We start from the raw sequence: 27,225 nt of genomic DNA, 5'->3' as shown, positions 1-27,225 counted from the left end.
TGGAGTAGTTCCAAGTGTAATTACAATATATACAACTGTTGAATTTTCAACAAGTTTGTGAAAGTGTAAGTTATGCCAGTATTGCTGTTTTTTCTTCAGATCAGCTCCCACTTTATGGAAATTGTGACAACCCCACCTGGGAATGAATTTTGCACAGTAACTATTTCTTTGTGCATATTTCTCCAGCAGTTATTAGTGATTCCATCAGCTTTTGATCTTCCTAAAGTGGAAGAATGTACAATAGGCCACAAGTCGCAGAGTGATGGACAAGTGGCTTTATTGATACTTGTGTAATTTGGGACAATGTCACACACTGCGTGTATTGTGTCAAATTGTCCCAACCACCGGTATCCTTGGTGACTGACGTGAAAGGATAAATAGGGTCACCATGCATATAAAAAATGCACAATAACAATAACAGTGAAATTTTTGTGAGGGTAGATTAATCTACAGCATTACTGTATATTACTTTGCATCTTTTGATTTTTTGGCATTCTTGTTTGAAGTATTTCAAGTTGTTTCCTAGTGGAATGGCTAGAGCACTTGCATTAAAGCCAATTCCCTGAATATCTTCTGTGATTACTTTCACGGTTGGAAGTTACAATCCACTTGTTTGTCATTGTAGGAATTTTAGTATGGTAATATTGTCACTGATAGAAAATATTTTAAAGGTAGGCGCTATTTGATCCATTCAAATTTGTTGGTAACTTTGAAACCATTGTTTTAACTCAAAAATATTTCAGACTTAACATTTGGAAATTCCTATACTTCTCTCTCTTTTTTAAAGTGCATTTCAATTTGTACGTGTGTGACATGCATGATTTTAAGCACTGGTGCTCTGGTGAGAGACTCGCTATTTTAAAAAAATAGTGTATGAATCAGAAATACAATCTGCAAGTTTTCAATCTTGGTTAATTTCTGCTGGGGCAAAATCGGTGTTACAGTTAGTTTCGTTGTAACTTTGGTGCTTTTGACTGTGGGGCTAGATATTTGTGTTGGGAGGTGGTATTCTGGAAAAAAGTTAATTACATGGCTGCTTTAATTTGTAACTAATTGAAATTGTCTACTTGAAAATTAATGAATGCTCATTTTTGCATAGAAATTGGCACTGCAGTCTTTTCAGAATCCATATTGATGTGTTCTGAGGCTGATGCTGTGCAAGGAACGAGATTGGTGTGGATTTGATTGCTTTTGTAAGATCATTTCAGATCTAAGTTGATTTGGGATCACGAATGATGCCACACTTGTTGCTCTTACAAACATGATCGGTCACAGGTTGGGAATGGCTTATTACAATCCTTTGCAGTTGGAGTAGGTTTCAGAATGGATGAGTTCTTTAAAATCTAGACTTATGAGAACTGCAAAATGATGCATTGCATTTAGCCAGAAGTAACTTGTAAACAAGGTATCAAATTGATATTTTGTTAAATATCTTTTGAATCTAGTTAACAGGACAGAAACCTTTACTTCTCTTTTGAACTGGCATAGCTGGCCCCTCAGTCAAAACTTTAGCACTCGTTGGCTACTTTCCTTTTTTAACTTTTTTAAAAAATTTGTAAGCCAGAACAGATGTGTTTTTTTAGAAAAAGAAACTGGACAATGTATTCCAATTTATTGTGATAAATTCACTGTTCCAAAACTGTTGTTTTGTATGCAATTGTATATCTTATTTATTTTGACTTGCATGTTTTGTAATGGTGGACTTTTTTTTTGCTTTTAAAACACTTGTATTTACTTTTGACTTTGGGGTCACAGAGATTGATTGGTTGGAATAGCTGTTTTATATGCATTGCATGCAAGAGAAAAAACAGCTTGTGTAGTGATTGGCAGTTAATAAATTGAGATTGAAAGCTGTATTTCTGATATTAAAAAAAAACAGCTGTTAAACAACTGGATCTTAGAACACCTTGCCTTGCCTGTTACCAAAGTCTCAGTCTTTGAGTTGCTTTGTAGACAGATTCGTACCTGTAGCTTAATAAAGTGGTCACAATGTATTCTTATCAGTTGAGTTAATTAAACTGATATATAATTAAAATGGGAAGTAGCATTATTTGACATTACATTATGTTCACGTTGTGCACTCCAATTGCAAAACAGCATAAAGTAGATGCTGGTCAAAGCTATTCAATGGGGTTAGCTCTTGACTAATATGTCAATGACTTGCACAGATTAATGAAATTATTGTCTGAGACAATTTTAACAGGCACCACAATAACATTTCAGTGGCATAAAGCTTTGCAAGTAAAAGAAAACATGACATGGAATTATACAGGGCAGAAATGGGCTCTTTGGCCAGCCTTATGACTGAATGCTGCTGGGTCAGGTTTTTATCTTCAGTAAAATTCCTGAGCCCCTCTTTATCTGGCCACCATCTGTCCCTGGCCCTATTTCATACTCCCTAATGGCATTGCAAGAGGACTTTTGGCCCATGTGTCGATGTGACTTCATTAATCCCACTGCCAACTTATTTTCTAGTAATAAATTGTTTCTTGCCTATCAACCCTATCTCTTCATAACCTGTGATCCTAGTTGTCATTGAACTCAACCACAGTAAAATCATTTAGTAGCGCATTAACCATCATGTTTTTTTTTTCGGTTTGGGGATAAAACTGAAAACAGCTGGAGAACACCCACATTTGCAAAGAACATATGGACTCCACACACAAACAGCGTCAGAGGTCAGGATCAAACAAGTAACTGATCTGTGAGCACAGTGTGTAGAGAAGTTGTCCACAATACTGTCCTCATTACAATCTGTGCTTTCAGTCAGCTATCTTTAAGAATGGCTATTTCTACTTCAGTAATGTCCAAATCTGCCCCCACTTTGGCTTACATGATGACTTTCACATCGTATCAATTCCAGAGGTAAGATGGACGATCATGAAATCCTGGCTACTCTTAGTTATTCAGCTTCCGATAAACTGGGGTAAACCAACCTTTCGCCTATTACTTGTTTGGTGGCTCATGATTCCTAATTCACTAACTCCTTTTGGTATTCTCATTGTTATTGAATATTCTCATGACTTCTAGGCTCCACCACCTAGAGTGTTCTTGAGTCATATACAGTGCCTGTAAAAAGTATTCACCACCCATCCCCCCACCCCAGAAGTTTTCATGTTTCATTGTTTTACGACATTGAATCAGAGGGTTTAATTTGTTTTTTTACTTCAACAAAAAAACAACTCTTTTGTGTCAAAGTGAAAACAGATTTCTACAAAGTGATCTAAATGAATTACAAATATAAAGCACAAAATAATTGCATAAGTATTCATCCCTTTAATATGACACCCCAAATCATCACTGATGTAGCTATTTGGCTTCAGAAGTCACATAAGTAGTTACATGGAGATCATTGTGTGCAGTCAAGGTGTTTCAATTGACTGTAGTAAAAATACACCTGTATCTGGAAGGTCCAACAGCTGGAGAGTTAGTACCCTGGCAAAAACTACATCATGAAGACAAAAGAACACTCCAAGCATCTCTGCAAAAAGGCTGTTGAAAACACGAGTCAGGAGATTGACACAAGAAAATTTCTAAGTCACTGAATATCCCTTGGAGTACAGTTAAGTCAATCATCAAGAAATGGAAAGAATGTGGCACAGGTGATCTGCCTAGATCAGGCTATCCTCATACACTGGGTGACCGTACAAGAAGGGCCTAGTGAGGGATGGCACCAAGAGATCTATGACAACTCTGGGGAGTTACAAACTTCAATGGCTGAGATGGGAGAGACTACACATACAATAACTGTTGCCCGGGTACTTCACTAGTTGCAGCGTTATGGGGGAGTGGCAAAGAAAGAGCCAGTTTTAAAAAAAAACTCATGAAATCTCAGCTAGAGTTTACCAAAAGGCCTGTGGGAGAGTGAAGTCAGTTGGAAGAAGGTTCAGTGGTCTGATGAAACCAAAATTGAGCTTTCTGGCCATCAGACTAAATGCCACGTTTGGTATAAGCATCCCTACCATGAAGCTTGCTGCGTCATGCTGTAGGGATGCTTCATTGCAGCAGCTCCTAGAAAGCTTGTGAAGGTAGAGGGTAAAATGAATGCAGCAAAATACAGGGATATCCTGGAGGAAAACTGATTCAATCTGCAAAAGAACTGAGAGTTGTGAGAAGATTTGTTTTCTCATAAGACAATGACCCCAAGCATAAAGCCAAAGTTATACAGGAATGGCTTAAAAATACCAAACACCAAAGTTAATATCCTAGTGTGGTCAAGTCAGAGTCCAGACCTTCAATCCAATTAAGAATTTGTAGCCAGACTTTAAAAGGGCTGTTCATTCACAATCACAATGCAGTCTGACAGAGTTTGAGCAGTTTTGTAAAGAAGAATGGGGAAAAATTTGTGTCCTGTTGTGCAAAGCTGATAGAGACCTATCCACACAGACTTGAGGCTGTAATTGCTCCCAAAGGTGCATCTACTAAATACTGACTTGAAGGTAGTGAGTAATTATGTAATCACTTTGTGCTTTATATTTGTAATTAATTTAGATCACTTTGTAGAGGTCTGTTTTCACTTTGACACAGAAGTCTTTTTCTGTTGATCGGTGTCAAAAGAGCCAAAATTAAATCCACTGTGATTCATTGTTGTAAAACAATAAAACATGAAAATTTCTGGATGGGGGGGGTGAATATTTTTTATAGGCACTGTAACTCAATTTCTGATTACATGAACCATTCTTGAATATACCAGCTCCATTGATGACAGCCATGCTATCAACCTGATCGCTTGCAAATTTAAAAAAAAATCCCCATATAAACCTCTCTTCTGTATCTGATTATGAATGATCAAAATGTTCCTCTTTCTACTTTTTTGTCAATTACCTGATCACCCCAAATATATTCTAACATTAGGTAACAATAAACCCTTAGGATCTTTCGGTGGCAGATGCTTTATCTAAATACAAGTTAATGCATTAACAAACCCCCCATATATTTCTCCTCTTTCCTTCGCCCCCTCCACAGCTCCTGTCGCTTTCTATCCACAACTTGATTAGTGTCTATTGCTAAGGCAATGAGGAGGGTAGGGATGGAATCTGAGGTCTGGTGTCTGAAGGAAAGGTTACAACATTAAGGAAAAGAAAATGTTTTGTGCACTTTGTGCATTACTTATTCCTCCATTGTCCCAGGGAGACGAGCCTTTGACCTAGTCACTACTGAACAAAAGTTCAGTTCTTCAGAGTTTGAATGTATGCATTGCAGTTTTAAGTCTCAAATGTTGTAAAGTTTGTTTAGTTTCTGTATCTGTCTTTTAATTTGAGCCAACATACATGGACAGATATTGACGCTAACTGTTCTGTTAAACCTGTGGAGCCAGCTTCTCTGATAGTATGATGGGTGCCTCACAGCTTCATTGATCCGGATTCAATCTTGACGTCCAGTTTCTTCCCATGTGCCAAAGACGTGCATTAATTGGCCATTGTAAATTGTGCTTAATGGGTCGGACAAATGATAGGAATTTGGGGAAAATGGGATACAGGAGCAATTGGTCGGGGAATGGGTTGTTTTGGCCAGCATTAACTTGATTGGATGAGAGGGAAAAGTGTTAAGAAAAATCTATAGGCTTTCAGATATTTTGATTCATTTCATCGTGAGCAGAGCAAATCTAAAACACTGTCACAGCTCACACATAAAAGGGACATGAGGGCAAAACTGCATCACTGCACCAAAACATGCATTCTTAAGACTAGAGTTAGGTAGATTTGTCTATATTCCTGTATAGGTTTATGCATTACCATTGCCCAGGAATGTCTCTGATATTGGTAAGCATCAGAAATTACACTAGTGCTCTTTCTTTGTCCTCCCTAATGCTCAACCAATGTACTGGCATCATTTAATAAGCTTAACTATCCAGGTATTCTTGGCAATCACCTTTCTGCAATTCCTTTAAAGTTGCAGAATTTGGTCATAGCACTCTGATGCATTTTATTGGGAAATTTGAAATGCAAGCCTTTGCTTGTGGCTCAAGTGTGTAATATTCCATTCACTGATCTGGAATTTTTTTCATGCTTTCTTTGAAGTAATCTTGCACTCTATTTGCTGTTGACTGTTGATAAACCATCAGAAAACATAGGTACATTTGGTTTTGGAAATCTGCAAGCAATTTATTGTGAGATTGGAAAGGATGTGTTTCAAGCCACTTAAGTATTCCATCAATATATGATGCAGAATTCATATGCCTTTACATGGTGTTTTCAAATGGTAATTAAAAGAATCAAGTAATTTTCCCAGCTGTGCCATAATCATCATTTCAACTGAATTTGAAGTGCAAAAAGTAAATAATTGACTAAATGTTCTGAGGTATCACAAAGACTTTGCTTAGTTTAATAAAGCCAGTAGTAACTTTTAAATAGTGAAGTACTGAGTGACTGTATTTATGAACATTTCTGAACTAATTTTTAGAGTTTTGGAGATCCAAGAAAGTTATGTGAAATGTTGAACATAGTTGCTTGAATAGTGGAAGAAATTGTGCTTAAGTAACCTCTCAAATCTTTAGTCAAGGACTTGAGTATCCCTGTCAAAACTATCTATTAATTGGATATTTATTACCAGAAATGCAGCTTTTGTGTTTTTTTTTAACTCTTTCTAGTTTTAAGTTGTATCCAATGCATGTTGACTTCCTATATTTGGGGTTAAATTATATGTATTTTTTTTACTTTGTATAGTTTTCTATTTTCATCATTTCTCAAATAAAACAAGTTTACAAACAAGAATGTGTTTGCTTGCTGGGTTGAGTTGTAGACTGTCCACTTCCATTTGGGCCCGTGAATTAGAAATCTCTTACACATTATGTCATTTGATGCACCTCATGGTTTAGGTGATCAGTTAGACAGGTAAGTTGGCTATACATAGAGGAAAACAAATTGAAGCCAGATAAACTTTTGTCAGTTTTCTATGAATATACTATTTCTATACCATTTCATACAAAAGCCCTGATGATGTAATCCAGATCTGTTATCTGAGAATGGAAATTGCAAGGCATAACTAGTTAAACACAACCATAGATCATCCAGAAAGACCTTTATGGTCCTTATTTCCAACCTTTGTTTAGGTTCCTAGTCTTGATTTTATTGGTCACACTAAGCTGTCCACTTGTGGGAAAACAGCTACTTGCTGATCTAAATCTATACCCCGGTCTGCAAATTGAGGAAATTCAGTAGTTGGATTTCAAGCAGTTATTCCACACTCAAAAGCATGAAAAAAAACTTTTTTTGAATTGCAGTTTTGTTGGGGAAAGTGTTTCGAAGGTTGATGTGGTAATCTAAAGTGATTGCAGCAGCTGAGAAATCGGATTCGTAAATGTGAAAATTCTGCCAAAATCTGTTTTAGGATTTTGAAATGTGATGTATCAAGAGGTCCATTTAGCAATTTATGATTCTTGTTGGTGTATCTGTTCATGAATAAAATTGTAAACAATTGAAGTGCTCACATCTGTAATATTATACCATTAATCTTGGTATTTTTATTTGGTAAATAAAAGTAAGGAGAATAGTGTCATTTAGTTCTTTTTTGCACATCACTACTTTTATGACTTCCCAGATTGTTTTAGCTGGGAAGTGATATAGGCATTCTTGGGAGCCAATTGTTAATATTTTTTTAAATTGATTCTGCACTGCTCAGTTGCAGCATATTCCTAAGAGTACCACCTGAAAACCTGCTTAATAGTTCATAACTACATCTTCTGATGTATCTGAGAGCTCAGGGAATTGTGGTTGCAATTGTTTCTGAGAAGCATCCAGACAGCATACAAAGTATCAAAGTTCAGTGGTAAATTGGTTTATTATTGTCACATGTACTGAGGCACAGTGGAAAAACATACCTTGCATATCATTCATAGAGATCAGTTCATTTCAATGGTGCATGGGGGTAGTTCAAAGGTAAAACAATAACAGAAGAATACAATGTTAGAAAGAACAGTGCAGGTAGGGCATTACGAAGTGAACTATGCTGTGTAAGCTGACATAAACAACCAGGTTCAACAAGGGACAGGTGAAGGGCAAGGTGATTGTGCAAGTAATGTTCAAGGGAAGAATATTGACCAGGACCTTCACCACACACTACAACTCAAGAATGATCAAATTCATATTTCTGTATTAACCACCTAATAATTTATGGGTTCATCTGAAGGATGAGATCTTTGACCCTCAAGTGCTCTCAGCACTGTAGGAAATTGGCATCTGGAATGTGCCCTCAATGCTGAACCAGTGGCTGGAGTGCAGGTGCTATAAGTGGACAAATCTAGTTCACTATTTTTAAAAAAAAAAGAAAATTCGGGTCTTGATTGAAAAGAAAAAAATATAAATACTTTCTTCCTTATAGGGTAATGGTAATATACAAAATTAGCCCCAAATTAAAAGATCCTTTTAGTGTTGCCAGTAATATGCACATCTGTAATTACTGAACAAAACTTAAGATCATTAAACATTAGTTGACAATTTGGGAGTCTCTTATTAATGGTGAGACTTGATTCTTCTAATAATATGTAAACTTCAAAAGGAATGCATTAGCCACATTTTGTCCCCTTCACGACTACATTATCCTCCAACCAAAACACATCAAAGTTGCTGGTGAACGCAGCAGGCCAGGCAGCATATCTAGGAAGAGGTACAGTCGAGATTTCAGGCCAAGACCCTTCGTCAGAAATGTCGACTGTACCTCTTCCTGGAGATGCTGCCTGGCCTGCTGCGTTCACCAGCAACTTTGATGTGTGTTGCTTGAATTTCCAGCATCTGCAGAATTTGTGTTGTTGATATTATCCTCCATCTGCATAAAGAACATTGGTTCCCAACTCTAATATGCTACATGGCCTTTGTTTCCATTTTGAAATGACCACAGGATAGCAACTGTTTTCATTCTATCAGAAAGCAAGAATATCATAAATAAACAAGGACAAAGTTATAATTAATTAGTCTTGCTTGGGGATTATAATTTTGGCCAACTGACTACCTCCAATAGTTCACTGCACTCACTATTCTCTCTTCATCTGTCCCCTTTTCTTGACTAAACCACTATTATGCCCCCAACTTCAAAGTTAGTTGATGGTATCAATTTACAGTCTCAAGTTGCCCTTAATTTTGTTCCTATATGGCCTGGCTCCAATTTGATGTTGGGGGGGTGGGATGCTAAATGATGACTGTCTGCTGATAGAGGAATTGGGCTTGTTTTTCTACTCTTTAGACAGTATAATTATTCCATCCAAAATTGTTAAACTGAACTGGGCCTCTGGGATTGTGTAACTTGAAGAGTTGGAGCTTTTGGGACAGGAGAGAGGAAAAAATTGAGGACAATTATTTTTTTTTCCAATCAGCCAATCTTCTCAAGCTCTGTAAAACAGATGTACTTTATAAAGAAAAACAAAATTTCCAGAAGCATCAAAAACATGACTGAATATTTTCATACATTTCATCTCTTTAGGTAGATCAACCTTTATTGACCATGTCCTAGCTATCCCACATTCATTTTGCCATTTCTAGTGATGAGTAACCTGTAAATTTATGGGGCCAGAGTGTGTTCCATGTTTTGATGTAGCGAAAAAAAATGGTTCCTAGAATCCCTAAAGGTTGCTCATTTATATTACTACCTGGATTTCTGTGGTTTAAGTTTGAACTGTTCATATGTATTTAAACCATTACATGGTAATGCAGCGTTAATCTCCTATAGTCACAATTCCTCCACTCAGAGGAATTGGTGCAACGCTGTTACAGCTCGGGTCATCGGAGTTCAATTCCAATGCAGTCTGAAAGGAATTTGTACGTTCTCTCCATGACCATGTGCGTTTCTTCTGGGTACTCTGGTTTCCTCCCACAGTCCAAAGACGTACTGGTTAGTGGTCATTGTAAATTGTCCTGTGATTAGGCTACTTTTAAATAAGTGGGTCGCTGGGCGGCGTGGCATGTTGTGCTGGAAGGGCCTGTTCCGTCCTGCATCTCTAACTTAGCTCATTTCTAGCGTCAGGGAACCTTTCTGGTTATAGTGGGTTCGCAAGTAAACAGGCTAGATGTCTTGATACTGACTATGTTAACTACAAGAATCTGCAATATTCTTTCCAGCTAATAAGGAGAGTTCTCTTGTTGACTCTTCAACATTTTGAGTGAACTATTTCATAATATGCATAAAGGAAGAACTTTGTCTCCATAAGCAAATTAGGTCACATTTTCTGTTGTATCCACTAGGTATATTCAAACATGTTCAACTTAAGTATATTTCCATATATTCTATAAAGCTGTTCATAATACAAATATCAGCACCAAGATGCTATATAAAATATTGGGCTGGGTACTCCAACCAGTCTTAATTAAACCTATTGCCTATACAGAGTTATTTATGTAAAAGCTTTTTAACATCTTAGATTTTCCAGTGAGTATTATCAAACAAATCTTGATTATGGAGCCACAAAGAAATATTAGGGGTGATGAGGAAGGTTCTAAGGGCCTTCTTGTAGGAATAAAGAATTGGTAACAGTTGTAGTTCCAAAGCTTCATGTTTTGGTAGTTGTGGCTTGTGATTAAAATTCAGGATGCTCTGGAGGTCTGCCTGGAGGAATTGGTACTACAGGAGATCAAAAACATTGAGGCCATGGAGCAACACATACAAAGATGATAAATTTAAAAACTAGTTTTTGTTCAACCAGTATAGGTCAGCAAGTTGCAGGTCGAGGGGTGTATGTAGAACTTCAATCAAGCGAGAGCGCAATTGCGTAGAATGTCATTTTTATAAAGGAGAGGTAACTATGTATTGGAAAAGTGGTTTAAAACTAGAAATGCACGGATGAGTGTTTTAGCAACAGTTGAGTTTGGACAAGCAGAATTGAATGATACAGAATTAGCAATTTTTGTTAGCAAAAGTATATGGATAGCTAATTATCTAGGGGTCAAATATAGCATCAATATTATTGAATGGTTGTCACAAAGAAGTGAAAATGTTTGTCCAGTCTGGATCCTGGAGTAGTTGAGAGCTGACAGAGAAAAAATAATGCTTCTTACTTTTCCCATAAATTTCAGCAACCTATATTTGCAAAAATATGAACTGTAACCATTAGCGGTAGAGACACTGAAGCAGGGATTTGCCCTTCAAATTGAAGGGAAACATTTGCAATCTAAAAGGGCTGCTGCATGTACAAAATTCAACATGTTTGATTAAAGAAAAGAATACTTAATATTTCTCTTCAGCCTTTGCTAATTTGCCAAAGTTAATTGAATTAATAAAATTATTAAATAGATGGTAAAATGGTCGATTGAATAAGGGAGTGGGGGAGGAATTTATTTTTATTGAATACATCGTACATGGTATCTACAATGCCATTTAAAACAAATCTGAAATGACCAATATACCCCTAAGTCTGCCTATCTTCTGCCTGATCTAATTAATTATATTTAAACAGAATAAATCCTTGTGTTCCAGAGCTTCAGAGTAATTGTTGAAGAGCCCCATCAAATAATGTTTTGCAAAATAAAATCTGTCCTATTAATTTTGAATAAATATAATAAAAGTTAGTGACCTGACCAACTTTTTTCTCCAAAGATGATCAAATTTTCCAGATCAATGAGAGGTCCCTTCTTGACAAATGTTTTTGCATAGGATATGACTCTTGAGTCAGGCTACATAATGTTGTCTAATATTGGACAACTTGTTGGGTACATGAAGCAGAAAACTGATGTGGGGTTGCGGGGGGAGAGATGGAGAATATTACCAGGATATACGTCAAACAAGTAACTTAATAAGCAGTGTCATCTGGAATTGAAGCTAATTGGGGATTATAAAATCAGTATTCCTTATTAGGATATTAGTTCATATAAAAATTTGGTTTTTATGTCCTTTACCTGTGTTTGACGTCAATTTTTAATTGTTGGGCTGATGCTGTCACCAAATCCTCATGTCACTGATAATCATATAGGTCTGTAGAATCCTCAACTGCCTGAGTCTCAACAGTTATCTTGGATGGAAGAACACAAAAAAAATCCCTCCCCTTTGACAGAAGGCATGGTACATCCCATGAATTGAGTGCATTCAATTGAAGAGGAAACAATGGAAGCTTTGATTTGGGACTAGCACGGCAGAAGATTACTGGTTATAACCAACAACACAATTCAAAACTCCTATGCCCTAAATTTATGATTTATAAATTAAATTTATAAGCATAAATCAAATTTCTTGTTATCAAAGAAAACTACAGGAAAGAGAAGTTGTTTCACATCAGCATCATTTTTAACCTTCCACTGATTCTGAGCTGTCCTACTTGGTTTCATATTTTCTTCTGGTTAGATATTATGTAGATCTAGCTGCTGATTCCATTTCATTTCCTGTACATAAATGTTACTCCAAATCTGATGCACCACAAAAAAAGACAAAGAATTAAAGAACACAATAATAATGAACAATAAATATAAATACATAAGATAGCTTGTACGCATTGATTGTATGTTTTTAAAGTCACACTAGGCTGTATATAAGATGACTGATGGGAAGTAAGAAAGCAGTGGTGGGGTCAGTGGGTGAAGATGTTGATTAGCCTTACTGCTTGAGGAAAGTAACTGTTTTTGAGTGGTGGTCATGGTGTGGATGCTATATAGCCATCTCTCTGATGTGAATGGGACAAACAGTACATGAGCAGGGTGTGTGGGATCCTTCATGATGTTACTAGCCCTTTTCCAGTACCTTTCTGTATGTGTGTCCTTGGGTCAATGCTAACTGTTGTGGATCCACAATGCAGTTCCTGTACAAAGCAGTGATGTAGCTTATTAGGATGCTTTCTACTGCACATCTGTAGAATGACGTGAGTATGGATGCACAAAGTCCGGTTCTCTTCAGCCTTCTCAAAGTACAGGTGTTAGTGAGCTTTCTTGACTGTGTAGGGTGTCTTTTAGGACCATGAGAGGTTGTTTGTGATGTGCACTCCCAGGAGTTTGAAACTGTTTCCGTTGCTGTGCCACTGATGTAAAGGGGTGGAGGGGGGTAGGGAGGGTGTAAATAGTGCAAGTTGATAACCATCTCCCTTGTCTTTTTGACATTGAGGGAGAGGTTATTTGCCTGGCAGCAGGTCTCAGACTCTTCCACCACCTCTCTGTAAACCATCTTATTGTTGGTGATGAGTCCCACCATTGTCGTGTCATCGGCGAACTTGATGTGATTGCTCGGGTGAGAGGCTGTGGAGTCATATGTGAGTAGACTGTATAGCAGTGGGCTCAGCATACAACCTTGGGGGTACCTGTGTTGAAGATTCATAATTTGTGTCATTTATTTCAGACAAGTATCAAACTGACTTCTATTTATTGAAGAGAACGTTGTTGAAATGTCTCTTTTAGCTTGTTTTGCAAAACCATCTAAGTATGACTTTTTGGCCTCTTGGCTGTTCCAACAATATCTTGGCTGGCTTCCATGTCTTTCTGTTAACTGTTCACTGCCTCCTGGTTGTGTGTCAAAATTCACAGCTCACTATGGTCTTATCTTTCCTTATTCTTAATCTCATTTTGCAATACTCCAATATATCTGTTGTCTCCAAATTGTAGCTATTCAGTCATTCACCATTACCAGCTGTACTTATAGCTTCTTCATTCTGAAGTTCCGTCTTTTAAGGTCTTTGGTTGACTTTTCTCACTAAATTTTAGTCATTTGCTCCAGCAGTTTGTGTACATATTTAAATAGAAGGTGACATGCTGCTTGGCGTCCACTCCATTCCCTGCCAGGTTCCCATAAATCTTTAATGTATCCAAATTCACAGTCATTTACTTGACACCAAATCTTGCTCCTCCAATTCTCTTCACTTGAAATAACTGCCCTCATCTTAAAAAGCAACTTCTACTGGCAAATGCACCCCACACAGCATCTCGCCTGTGTCAGAATGTTACTATCCATTAACAGTGTGCAATCATAATGCATTCATACACATGATGTTATTGCATTTTGGGCTTAATATGAAAGGATTAGATTCTTATTTAATATGGTCATATCCTGAATGGGTCATGAAAGATGGACTAAATGTTTCTCATTTGGAATTATCTTTTCTATCTTAGTAACGGTCGTTCTCCTAAATATCGAGGCTAAGGGGTTGTTTTTGCCACCAGAGGTTTCCAGATGGGTTTTTCTTGCTCTTTTCTTCCGCATGTTATCTCGTTTCTGCCTGATTCTAGCCTTTCATTTCTCTTTCCCATTGGTTATCAGATCTTTGTTTTCTAATCACTACTTCCTGATGTACCCTTGTCCCCCATCTACCTTGCTAATGTGTACTTGAAAGCTGGCCCTTCATTTTATCAATTTTGGCAAAAAAGTGGCCTGAGGTAAAAAGAAGTTTTTAAAAACGAGACACTATTGAGTGAAGATAAAGTACTCTGTGTTGTCAAAATATACTTAAATATAAGCATACTTGTATTTATTTGATACTTCTCAAGTTTCAAGATGCATGTTGGTATCTACAGTGCAGCAGAGGTTTTTCTCATGTAATACAATTCCCTCTTGGACAGTTTTCCTCCAGGTTTATCTATTGAATGCAGTGTTTTCCCAGTTTAGATATAATTTCTTTAGTCTGATTTTGGTGTTACCTTTGAAGCTTTTTCTTTGCCCATCAGGGGCTGGCTGACCATCCTTCAACTGGACTTAATCTGAAAAGCATCCCTGAAATATAGTCATGATGTAATGTAGACAATGCAGCACACACTTCCACTTCCACAATTGAAGTTAAAATGACACTGTAATCTTGATCTGGAAGCCTAATAAAATGCATCGGATTTTGCTTGTTTAGCAAGCAAAACAGCTTTGAAAATTTTAAATACTGGTGGTTCTTTTTATGGAAATGTGTATTATGATTCATGTTGACAAAAGTTGTAAATATGAGAATTAACTCTCTGGTCTCAATGTAAAGTGATAGCCCACTTTAAAAGTTAACTACTAAAACTAAGTTTAACAACTGTAACCATCATACCTTCATGATTTTGTTGTTTGTCCATTCCCATTGGCTCCCATGCCTTCCTGCCTCTGCATAATATCTAATATTTCTTCTTTATATCAGTCTCTTTTTTTAAACCCTGCCTAGGTCTTTGATCAAGCTTTAGTCATATATTCTAATACTAGCCTTGAGTGCTGTATAAGGTTCTGCATTCAATGTTTTAATATATGTGCATATTTATACTGTGTGTGTACGTGTGTAATCGGAGCCAGTACATTCTGGCCCAATTAAGCGGGTGTCCCTATTAGCCAAAGTTTCATAGAAGTACTTATAAGGCATAAAAAAAGAAAAAGTACCATTTTAACAGCTTATGTATTAAAGTGAAATACAGAACAAACTTGAACACTACCAATACCTCTACATTACTAGAAAACTGCATTAGTTTTGAAAAGTTACCAACGGAGGAATTCATCTGCCGCATTTTCATTGAACAATGTCAGTGCAGGCATCTAGTGCAGATAATTGACTGCCTCCATACATTGCTTTAGACTATTGCATCCTCCAAATCTTCATTTTCATTGTAATATTCAAGATGATTGTTGATGCCTTCAAATTCCTTGCAGTTCCTAACTTGTGGAAGTAGTGAAATAGTTCTGCTTTTACTCCCATCTGTTTCTGGCGTTTCCAAGCCTGAATGCTTGAAACCGCACTGAGCAAAACAATTCGGAATTGGCTTGCTGCTTATCTCACCAACAGTCAGTGACAAAAATCACAGTTTTCTGAATGCAAACACAGGCAACTCGCACTATTTAAAAACTGATCACACTGATTATGGTGTAGTGTCTAATGGCCACACAAGTGCACAACTGACACTAGTTAGGAACTGTCTCCTGTCCCAATTAAGCGGCATAGTGAGCCAAATAAACTAAGGAAATCTCGACTGTTTTAATGATTTTTTTTTCTTTAAAGAGTTGTTCCAAATAAATGGCTACTGCAATACGCGCATGCATGCACCTGCACACACACATGCACTTCAGCATTCAGTGAAAGGAAAGTTGTAATATAAAGTTACAAATTGTTTCTTTCACTGCAAAGTGTGAACTCACATGATATTTACCAGCTTTTCATTCATTCATATTCCTGTTTCATACTTTTCAACTTCCAAGATCTTTGTTAGCTATTGTACCTCCTTTGTACTTTCCTGTTGTTACAAATGGTCAAAGAATTTTTTTACAAATAATTTGGCATATATTCTGTTAATGTAAAGGGGCATTTGATCTAGGTGGAACACAGAGGATTACAGAATTGATACCATTGGTAAGACTGGAGTAAATTAATGCAGTTAATTTTTCACAGCTGAGATGTTGTAGTTTTGTGAAACTTCATATATAAGCAATTGTCATAATGTGAAAGTTTAGCAAATATTTTGTCAAATATTCGGCATTTACAACAATGCATATTTCATTGTACTAAATATTGACTTGAAGTCTCAAGTATTATAGAATTTTTTTTCTATACAATGCACTGAGCAGTGTCTGATTTTTTTTCATGGTGAACCTGTGTGTGCAGGCATGATCTTTGGTGGGGGAGGGAGTGGTAGCAGATTGGTTGACGGAACCTATGTTTTACCACTATCTCTTCCACTTGGCAACTGTGAACATCTGAGAACTGCTTTAACCCCTGTGGGTCTACCTTCTGTTTAGAAGATAAGCTTGTTTAATAGTTGTCATGTAATCTTTGCCAGAACCAATTTGATTGCATTCTGTTTGTATAATACACAACTGGTTAATGAAAATATTAAAAAGCTGCATGTACCAAAGAACATGATTATTTTTGCATAAAATTAGAAAATTGTGATCTTTTGGTTCATCAACATCTGGAAGAAAGCAATGAATAATACAGTTAATCAGATAGTGTTTCAGTGCTCATTTTTCATATTCTTATAAAATACCGTTAGGGTTTAGATAGGTCTCTGAAACACCACCATAGTAGGGGGTGGTAGGCTCATATGATTACAGGTGTAACTCTCGCTTCGGCCAGTGGCTTAATATAGGGGTGATGGCCCCTGGCCCGGTCAAACTTTGGGCGGATGCTGCGCGGTGTGTCCCGTTACAAATCAGTACCCCGAAATAACAAACAGTACACAATATGCGAGTAAACAATTAAGCTTTATAATTCTTACTTTGGTTAGTAAAGAGATGATAAAAAGGGCCCAGTCTTATTAAACAGTCTGCTGCGCAATGTTGGAGCTCACTGATAAGTCGATCGTCCACCATCGACCTCCTTCAATTGTTGTTGCCGTTCGGACCCTCGCTCCAAGTCCACCTGGATGGCTGGTCTACCAACTCTCTCCATTCGCGTCTTCTCTCCTCACCTCTGCCCGGAAAAAGACCACAAAAATCTCTCTTCCAGCTCATGAGAAAGAACAACAGCATTCCAAACCCCGTTATCTCTAGTCATAACCCAAACATTGCTGCTACAGAGAAACCACTACATTATCAGTGAAACCTTACACCATGTTACACAGCAGTGAAACCCTACAGCATGTTATGCAGGACAAGGTTTTTCCCACATATTTACTTACCTCAGCTGTTTTGTAATCTGTTGAACATCAGATGCATGTGGAGTGAAACCAACAATTTCCATATTGTTAGGGAAAATGACATGAACACTGCTGTCTACTCTGTGCCACTAGCAACAGCCTTGAAATAAGTTGCCTGTGCTTAATGGAGAAATAGAACTTTAACCTGAAAGGTCATTGAGCAGCATCAAATGATATGAATATAATTGATCAAGGACCTCATTGAATCTTTATTGTATCTATACCTGTGCTGTTGGTCAACTGGAAATCATTGTTCAAGTGTAGGAAAGCATTATTCAGATCACCGGGTGGAAATCTTCAACTGAGTAATTTCTTGGATTGGATATCATGTTCTTGCCCTTTAGGATGCAGTGGGATAGACAAAGGGTAATACTTACTAATTTCACTGGACAGCAAATTTTTTCAAAAGTGTTGCTTCCTCAGAATTTTTTTTGTTTATGATAGACTGCTCGAAGATGAACCCAAATATAATTTCAGACTACTTGTATCATGTAGGAATTTGGAGAAACAACAGATTAACTTATTGAATATAATGTATTTAATTGCATAATGGTGCAGATGCTTTGCAATTGTTCAACTAAGTTAAAAATATTTTGTTAATGATTTTCATTTGTACTTGTCTGAGGCTTCTCGCTTAAGTGTCCAACAATAATTCGCCAGCATTGACGGATCCCAGTTGCCCTGGTATCTTTTCTCCCTGACCACCATGTCCTGGTGAAACCTTTCACCATGCTTGTCACTAACAGCACCAAGATTTGCAGGGAAGAAGTCTAAATGGGAAGGCAGAAAATGAATCTTTAGTGACATGTTGCATTTCATGGATTTATATGCTTGAAGCATGCTTTCAACCAGCTGCATGTAGTTTGGTGCTCTGCAGATGCTGAGAAAAATTTCAACAACTTCCTTGAATGCCTTCCATGTGATTTTCTCCGGTCCCACTACAAATTCCTCAAATTGCCTGTCATTGATGACCTGTTTGATTTGTGGACCAACAAAAAGGCTTTCCTTAATCTTGGCATCAGTTATTCTGGGAAGCATCTGTCTCAAATATCAAAATCCTTTATAGAAATTTTTGTGTCTGGTGATAGCAAATTCCATCCTTGCAGTCCTGAACCCAATAATTATTACTAAAACCTGTGCTGCCATGCAACAGCCGCGCTGCCTAAGCATGCCCGGACGAGATAGGAAACTTTCCAGCTTACATTGTAGGCAACATTTTAATTGACTTGAATTATCTATTGAAATAATAAACATAAGTTTATTTTTAAAAAATGGTGAGTGATTGGGAAATTTCATGGTTTTCATGATCAGTTGCCCAAAAATCCATAAGATATACCTAAAGGTATGCAGGAAGCAAAATCTTTGTTGTCCAGTGTTTTTAAACTATAAAAATGCCTGTCACTCAACAACAAAAACCTCTAAAAATCCTTACAGTGCAAACACACATCCTGTTGTACTTTGGTGTAAAGAGGTCCTCTATTAGATCATTTAAATCACCCAGGGCTCTTGTTTATATAGTATAGTTTAGATTTAGTTGTCCATCAGCCAGCACATCTCAATTTCAACTCTCTTCTGCAGAGGTGCCACCTAAAACCAAACATGGCAGCCACAAGAGCCGCTCTGGACGGGAGCAGAAGAAGGTAGGAATGATCAACGAGCCGAGACACTGCTGTTTGTTTACTGGTGGGGGTGGCCTGGGTTTTGAGAATTTCATTTTCTGCCTAAAAGAAACTAAACATTTCAGACTCTTCATCCGCTCTTTTTTTCCCTCCACCTCTCTTGTCCCAGCATGTTAATCATTCTACTACCTTTACCTGTTTTGTTTCACTCCAAAGCAGTGAGCAACAGTCTCTTGTTCCCTGTAAAAGGAAACAAGCCAACTGTTAATGTATTTCAAAGCTGTATTTGTAGGGCCTCTGAAAATTGACTTTCAGGATATTATCCTCCCCTTTGTATCCTCTAAGATGCAATAGGAAGGTTCTTAATGTTTTAGTGGAGGAGGGGTAATAACTGTGCACCAATGGACCCTGAAAGATTATAAAGATGTAAGCTTGATTTTTACCTGCAAGCTGCCCATAATCTCAGTGATGTCTGAGTCAGGCTAAGTAGGAGAGAGGGCTGTTACGCCTGGGACTCCTTCATTACTGTACACCACTCACTCCTTGAGGTCCTTCAAGCTGGTTGCCTGATTTGGCCTGAGCCATTAATAATGTAAAAAAGATAGTGCTACAGTAAATAATGAAAATGTACATTTGGGATGGGGAGATTTGTCACCCACCAGATGTTTCTTCCCAAGGAAAAATAATTAATATTGTGGTTGGGTGATTATTTGCTTGCTATTAAATGGAGAGTAAAAATTATAAAGTACGTATTATTTGTACCAGAGTTAAAGGCAAAGCTCAGTGAATGTCAGCTATTCCACATGAAGCTTCAAATGGACATGTTTGAAAGCTCCCAGGTTTTCATCCACCCTGGTGTTTCTCAGCACCATCCAAAGTCCATAAATTAGAACATTTTGTTATAGCTTGTGTGCTTTCATGCTGTCCCAATTATTTAGATTGTGACTGGTCAGTATTGCGCGTATTCCTTTGACTTTTCCTTATTGCCCTTATCCACAATTTCTTGTTATTCCCAGTTTCCACAGCTCCAGTTGACCCCATGAAGTCTTAAGGAGACATAGTTACTTGTTTGACTACTACTTTGGTGAAAATCTCTCTAAAATGGCCTAGCTTGAATTTTTAATTGATGTTTCCCTAAGTCTTGACTTCCCCAACGTAATTATTTCTCTGTATCTACCCTATTCTAATATTTTAAACTGCTCAATGTGATCACTCCTAAATTTTCTGCACACAAAAGGACATGAGCTAAATTGGACACTCGCTCCTACAGATGTAACAGCTACAAGTCTCCTGGAATCAATCTTATTACAGAACTGAGTTTATTGTAAAGGCTTGTTTTTAAAAAGTTCCATTTTAATTAAAATTTGAGCTTAATATTTCCAGATTGAGACTTGATGAAGAGTTGGGGTTCTTCCTGTTGTTCCATTTTAATTTTTTATTACCACATTAGTGCCATGTAAACATCTGATATCTGGATCCCATGCAGTTAATTTTCTGACATGGGAGATTTACTAAACCGGCAGAGACTGCTGACTAATGAGACTGGCTTTTTCTGCTCCTGAGTTGAATTGGGAGAGTTTACTGTAGCATGGGCAAAGGTGCTTAGATTCCCTTTGGTACTTAGATTGAAGAGTGTTAATTTGATAGGAGGTGGATGGAAATGGATAATAGCCCATTAGAAAGTATTTAGTGTGTAGGAAATCTGGTTTTGCATTTTCAACAGGCATCAGAATGTCTTCAGTACTGAGCCAACAGCATCTTTCCTTCCCAACCTAGCAAATTGTCCCTCCCTCTTAAGAATGTTGATTTAAAAACAAACACTTAGTGTAATTTTCTCCCTCCCTCAAAACCCTCAAGCCAGGGAGGAGAAAATTAATGATGTCACTGTCACATTTACTCATTTTGTTTAGTTTAAAAGTAAGTTTTAGCTTGTTTTTTTTTCACCATAAACTTGAAAGTGCATTTCATCATGGTTTGGTTTGATTGTGACCATTGGAGGCTGTGGAATTTTATGCTGCACCAAGCCGTTGTCAAGGAACTTCATTGCACCCTGGTGTATGACAGTAAACTAATCTGAACACAGTAGGATTTGGTAGAAGCAGATTTGATCTTTCAGGCGTCATGGTCATTCCTAATCGATTGTTTTGGTTGTGGAAGATGAAGGTCAACTGCATCAATTTTTGAAGAAGGAAGAATTGAACTACTTGAGTAGGGTTGTGTTTTCAGGATCACTTGAACTATGCGCTCTGTGGACTGGAAGCAAATTAGCTCTAAATGAAAGAAGGTTAGAGAGAAAATTGCCTATGAAATTTAAAAACGCATTTAACATTGTGAGTGATACAGAATTTAAAGTAAGACTAACATTATTTTAAAAAAAATAAAGATTAATGAGTTTTTTTTCTTCTCCCTGCAGCAACATCACCACCACCATCAGCCCCCACAGCCGATGAAGCAATCACCTCAACAGTTTGTACCTGCTCCACTTCCAGTCATGGAGCCACAGATATTGACCAATGCCTATGATGCCATGCCGCACTTTGGACAGCCCATGATGCACCTTCCTCACCAAAGCGAGCTGCAGACGCATTTGCAACCGCCACCCGAGCAGCATTCGCCCCCTCACCTCACCCAGCACTCAGTGGTGTCACCGCCAGGTACACGATCTCTTTCGTAGTCTCTTATTAAAGCACACCACCTGACAAAACCTTTGAAATTGTATAATCACCATTAATCTTTTCACTAGGATTCACTGAGGTGAAGTGCTAAGTGGGTCTATTTTATATTGTGTTCTCTGCTTGGAAAAGCACTAATTAAAGTATTATTTGGTATTGAAACCCACCTCCAGAATGAATGTTACATTGATGGAACGGCAAATAATTTGTAGCAGTAACTCAGTGGATGGAGCAGCACCTGCAAAGAAAGGATTGTCATCATTTCAGGCTGAAACTTTGCATCAGGCCCCAAAATGGCGACAATTCCCCCCTTCCGCAGATGCTGCTCCATCTGTTGAATTTTTTTAGCTGTCTGTTGCTCCATCTGCATTATCTTGTGTTTCTGATGTTAGTGGTGTTAGTTTATTATTGTCACATGATACGGACCATGAAAAGCTTGCCTTGCATACTGTTCATGCAGATCAAATCATTACCCATTGCACTAAGCTAGAGTAAGGTAAAGTCCAAAGTAAGATTTATCATCAAAGTGTGTATATGATACCATATACTGTATATTCTGGATTCTGATTTCCTTTTGTACTACTCCGATCTACCTCAATTCAGCACCATGTGTCTGGATGGTATCTCAATATATGTCAAAGTAAAGTTATTATTGAAGTACATATATGTCACCATTTGCTACCTGGAGATTCACTTTCCTGCAGGCATTTTTGATAATCTACCTAAATGACCATGCAGAATAAAGTGTAAAAGCTACTATAAAAGTGCAGTGCATGTAAATGATAAAGTGCAAGATCGTAATGAAGTAGATTGTGAGGCCAAGAGTTCATCTTAATGTACAAGAGGTCCTTTCAAGAGTCTGATAAGTGTGACATAAACTGTCCTTGAATTTGCTGCTCAGCTTCATATGTTATCATAACATATGGCCTCTGTCCTTGTGTTATGTATATTATTCTGCTAGATATCATTTCCATTCACCTGGGCTAGCAAAATTGTTTTATGGATATGCAAATAACCATATGCTTATTAATGTTTACTTCTGCTGATGAAACTGATAGAATGGATGGAGTGGGGAATTTAAGAAAAAAATGAAGAGGGAAAGTGTTTAGAGTGCCCAGAAGAGGTTCATGAGTATGATTCTGGGAATGAATATGAGGAGCGTTTGGCAGCTCTGGGCCTGTACTCACTGGAGTTTCGAAGAATGTGGGGGGAGGGGGAGGGATCTCATTGAAGCCTATTGAATGCTGAAAGGACTAGATACAGTGGATGTGGAGAAGATGTTTCTTGTGGGGGGAGGAGTGGTAATCCAGAACTGGAGGGCATAGCCTCAAAATTGAGGAGTAACCCTTTAGAACTGAGGTAAGGAGGAATTTTTTTAGCCAGTGTGTAGTGAATCTGTGGAATGCTCTGCCACAGACTGTGGTGGAGGCCAAGTCCATGCATTTACTTAAGACGAAAGTTGATTGTTTCCTGATCGGTCAGGGCATCAAAGGATATGGTGAGAAGGGAGGTGTATGGGGTTGAGTGGGATCCGGGATCAGCCATGATGGAATGGAGGAGCAGACTCGATGGCTGAATGGCCTAATTGCTCCAATGTCTTATGGTCTTATAAAAGGTTATGCCAGGGCATGTTTCTAAAGAAAAAAGCAAAGTTGAGATGTAAAAGGTGTAGGATATCATCCACCAATTAAATTGCAAATGTTGGGTAGAGCTCCCCCATGGTGGGTGAACATAGGTCAGGAATTGGGTGGTGGATTGGTGATTAGAATCCAATTTCAAATAGGGAAATAAAGGTGTAAGTCCTGACAATATTTAAGAAATAAGTGATAAAAGGGAGAGAAAATGAACAGTCTGTAGGTGTGTTGTTTGGTTGTCCATATATGTACTTGTAATGGCCTACTGCATGCTGAAAACAAATATAATAATTTAACATGGTATGTTTTGTTTCTTTTTAGCTTTGCACAGTAGTCTGCCTCAACAGCCATCCAGACCCAGCGGTAAAGCAGCACCATTACCTCCGAAACAGCCTCGGCCTCTCACACAGTCCCCACCTATGGTTCCACAGCCTATATTACAGCCCCCGCAGATGACACAACCGCCAGCTATTCTAGAAGAAGAAGAACCACAGTCTCATCTCTCAATCCCCCTACATACTTCACAAGTGCAGTTGTATTTACAGCAGCTGCAAAAGGTCCAGAATCAAACCCCACTTCTCTCAACGACCTCGTCCCAGCCCCAGCCCCAGCCGCAGCCACAGCCACAGACAGTCCTCAACCAACCACAGGCGTCACACACACAGCCCCAGCCTCCACCGCACACTCAGCCTGCGCCACATCCCCAGCCGCAGCCTCTTCCCCCACAGCAGGTACAACAGCAGCAGCAGCAGCAACATCAACCAAGGCCCCTACACATACAACCCATGCAGTTTCCACCACACATCCAACAGCCCCCGCCACAGCCACAACACCAGCCCCCTCAGCAGGCAAAACCCCAACAAGTCATTCAGCACCACCATTCCCCACGACAGCCGAAGCCTGACCCCTACTCCACAGGTAAGGAGTCTTATAAACGTTCATTCCTGACTGATTTGTACAGTTATTCCTTAATTTTCAGAAGGAATGGATTCCTGGAAAATGTTCTGTTAGACAAAATTTTGCAAATCATAAAGGGTTTTCCCATTTGAGGCTAAGAATTCAGATTGTGTTCCAGAGCTCAAGAATTTTGGTCCAAAGAAAATTAAATACATTAAAGAACTATCTGAAGTAGCTAAATATTATTTAACTATTAGTTAATATTTTAAAATAAATGATGTACCTTGTTAAATGCTCATAAAGTAGTCATTTTGGGTTTGCACATCATAATGGTAGGAGGAAGAGATATTCAATTGGTTATGGTGAATCTGGGCTTGATAGAGTTTACCATGTTCAAGAGTTCTTCATATCTTTTCCCCCCAGTGGATCACTACTAATTGAGGCTCAAACAAAATATCAGTAGAAATCTGGATATCTTTCTTCATTTGATAACGCTCCCTGTAGCAATGCACGTCATTTTTCTATTCACATTTTATTCTGCACTCAATGGTGTGTTTATTGCCTTTGAAGATGGCGCTCACTGTTTGGAGTGGAACACCACTGAAAGCCGTATTGTAGTGAACTGTTGCTCTCTTTTCTCTTGTACATTGCTCACTAGATTGTATCACCTTGACTGTGTCTTTTCAAACTTCTAACATGGCCATTGTACGTACAGTCTGGTCATGATTTCCTCCATATGCCATTCAGTGCTGTTAAGGATTGCACTAATGTTGTCTATGGCCACCCTGATTTTTGCATCACTTCCAAATGTCTGGGAAGGCGATCTTTAGATTCACCAAATGCCCTGCCTTGAACATATTGCTAGCACTCTCATCTATTACTTTTAATAAAAATACAAGAGTAGTATAGGTCTGGCGAAGAACACCTGTATGTGTGTAATGGCCTCTTTTAGCCACATGTCCACAGGCATTGTTACTGGTGGACAAAGCTTGTTGTTTATAATGTCCACAGAAGTGTTGAATAAGATAACAGGAAGAGGGTCTTTTCACTTTATACCTCTCAATATTTTATCTGTTCTGTTTTCCCTACGCCCACTTCAACATCAGTGCTGTTATAGTGATCCATAACAAGGTCAATTTAAAAAGGGGGGGAAATATAGGTTGTCCAGTCCTGCATATTTTTCCCATGTAGTACGTAGTAGTCCGAATAGAAAGGAAATGGAGGGCTATGTGGGAGGGAAGAGTTGGATTGGTCTTAGAGTAGGTTAAAGAGTCAGCACAACATCATTGGCTGAAGGGCCTGTACCGTGCTGCACGGTTCTACATTCTATTCTCACACAATATTGTTAAGTGAAGAGGGCAAGGAGCAATGTAATAATCTTGGTAGCACAGCAATTGTCATCCAGGTACACCTCTGCAAAAGTTTAGATGTTTTGATTCTCTGACTGAGAGAGGCTTGATTTTTTACAGTTATTCTCAGTGTTTTGCCTTCACCTTATCAAGGCAATGTTTGGTTCCCCTTGAAGCCTGGATTTGTTTACTTATCTGTCAAGGTAATAGTGTGTCACAGCATCTTCTTTTAAGGGAACCCTGTCTTATCCACATTAACCCTTGAAGGTTTGTTTTGGCTGCTTTAGAATTTGCAAGTGCAAATTCCCTGCAAGGTGAGCGTTATGCTGGTTTACATATTTCTTGCAAATGCTGAACCAACTGAACATATCAGCACTTTCAAAAGATCCGTCATTCACATGTTGTATCAAGCCACAGCCACAGGACCATCAGCAAACTGATGGGCAGAAACCACTTGATTCTGATCTACTTGTATCTCACCTCTATAACACCTCTACTCTTAGCATGACCCTCTTCCAGGGATAATACTTTTAGGTTCTAAGTCTTATTTTACCAAGGGTTATTTTGTACTATCAATGCTCTACAATTTACTGATCAGTTAATGTGCAAATGCGGGAACATTTTGAATCCATCTTAAGGAAAGTAATAAATCATAGTGGAGTACTGACCCCTGGCAACGCACTAAATGCTGGAGAAACTCAGCAGGTCAGGCAGCATCTGTGGAAAGGAATAAACAGTCGACATCTGTCTGTCTGAAGGAACAGAGTTGTTCCTTTCCATAGGTGCTACTTAACCTGCTGAGTTCCTTCATCATTGTGTGTGTGTGTGTTGTTCTGGATTTCCAGCATCTGCAGAATCTCTTGTGTTAACTGACCTCTGGCATGAAAGTTGGGTCAAAATGTGTCTTAGGTGGAGTGCAGCATGCTATTTATTTTTTAAATTGCTTTTTAATTCAAAGATGTATGCCCCAGAGAATTAATGACGGTATGGTAAAAATTTATAAATGTTTGTAAACCAAGCAATCATTGAACAAGAATGTGAATATAATTTTGAGGAGGAGAGTTTTCAGGACTTTATTTGAATATTACAATACTATGTGAGGAATTGGATATGTAATGAAAAGGTCTTCAGCACCACAGATAAATAACAGCTGTTGTGGGATTAAATGTGCTGGTAGGGCTGAGTAAATGAACCTCCTTTCACCCTGTGTAGTTTTATAGACAGTGAAGTGTGTTCTTAAAATACAAGCAGAGACTCTATAAGTGGTCAGTAGTTTCGGCAGCCTGTTTGGAGTAGATGAGTTTCCCAAAAGTGTTTCCAGGTTGTGTAGAGGCTATCTGCATTCAGGTTTTTCCCCATAAAATTAGTTTTCCATGGTGAAATGTGGTCAGTTGCAAGCTGTTTATCGTGTAGATTTTTAGACCGTGTATTAAATGGGTAAAAAAGCAATCTGTACATACAAAAGTTCATCCTTAACCCAGAGAGGAAGAAATCAATGATTGTGTCACCAGATGTTCATTGGTTGCTGCCTTTGCACAACCTTTCCATCGAGTACCACAACACAGACTTGAGCG

The 27,225-nt window shown here is 38.2% G+C and overlaps 1 protein-coding gene across 8 annotated transcripts in view; it reads left to right on the top strand.

Annotated features, from left to right (window-relative positions):
- Nucleotides 1-27,225, top strand: part of brd4 (bromodomain containing 4) — a 182,634-nt gene that overhangs the window by 141,694 nt on the left and 13,715 nt on the right. For all 8 annotated transcript variants that reach the window (XM_063035892.1, XM_063035888.1, XM_063035890.1 and 5 more), the window contains 3 exons: nt 19,059-19,120; nt 21,513-21,753; nt 23,727-24,323. In XM_063035892.1, the coding sequence (XP_062891962.1) occupies nt 19,059-19,120; nt 21,513-21,753; nt 23,727-24,323 (900 nt within the window). The remainder of the gene's footprint in view (nt 1-19,058; nt 19,121-21,512; nt 21,754-23,726; nt 24,324-27,225) is intronic.

Source organism: Mobula hypostoma, chromosome 29 (assembly GCF_963921235.1).
Source record: "Mobula hypostoma chromosome 29, sMobHyp1.1, whole genome shotgun sequence".
Taxonomy (NCBI): Eukaryota; Metazoa; Chordata; class Chondrichthyes; order Myliobatiformes; family Myliobatidae; genus Mobula; species Mobula hypostoma.
Note: the sequence above shows the minus strand (reverse complement) of the source record. Positions and strands in the feature narration are given on the sequence as shown.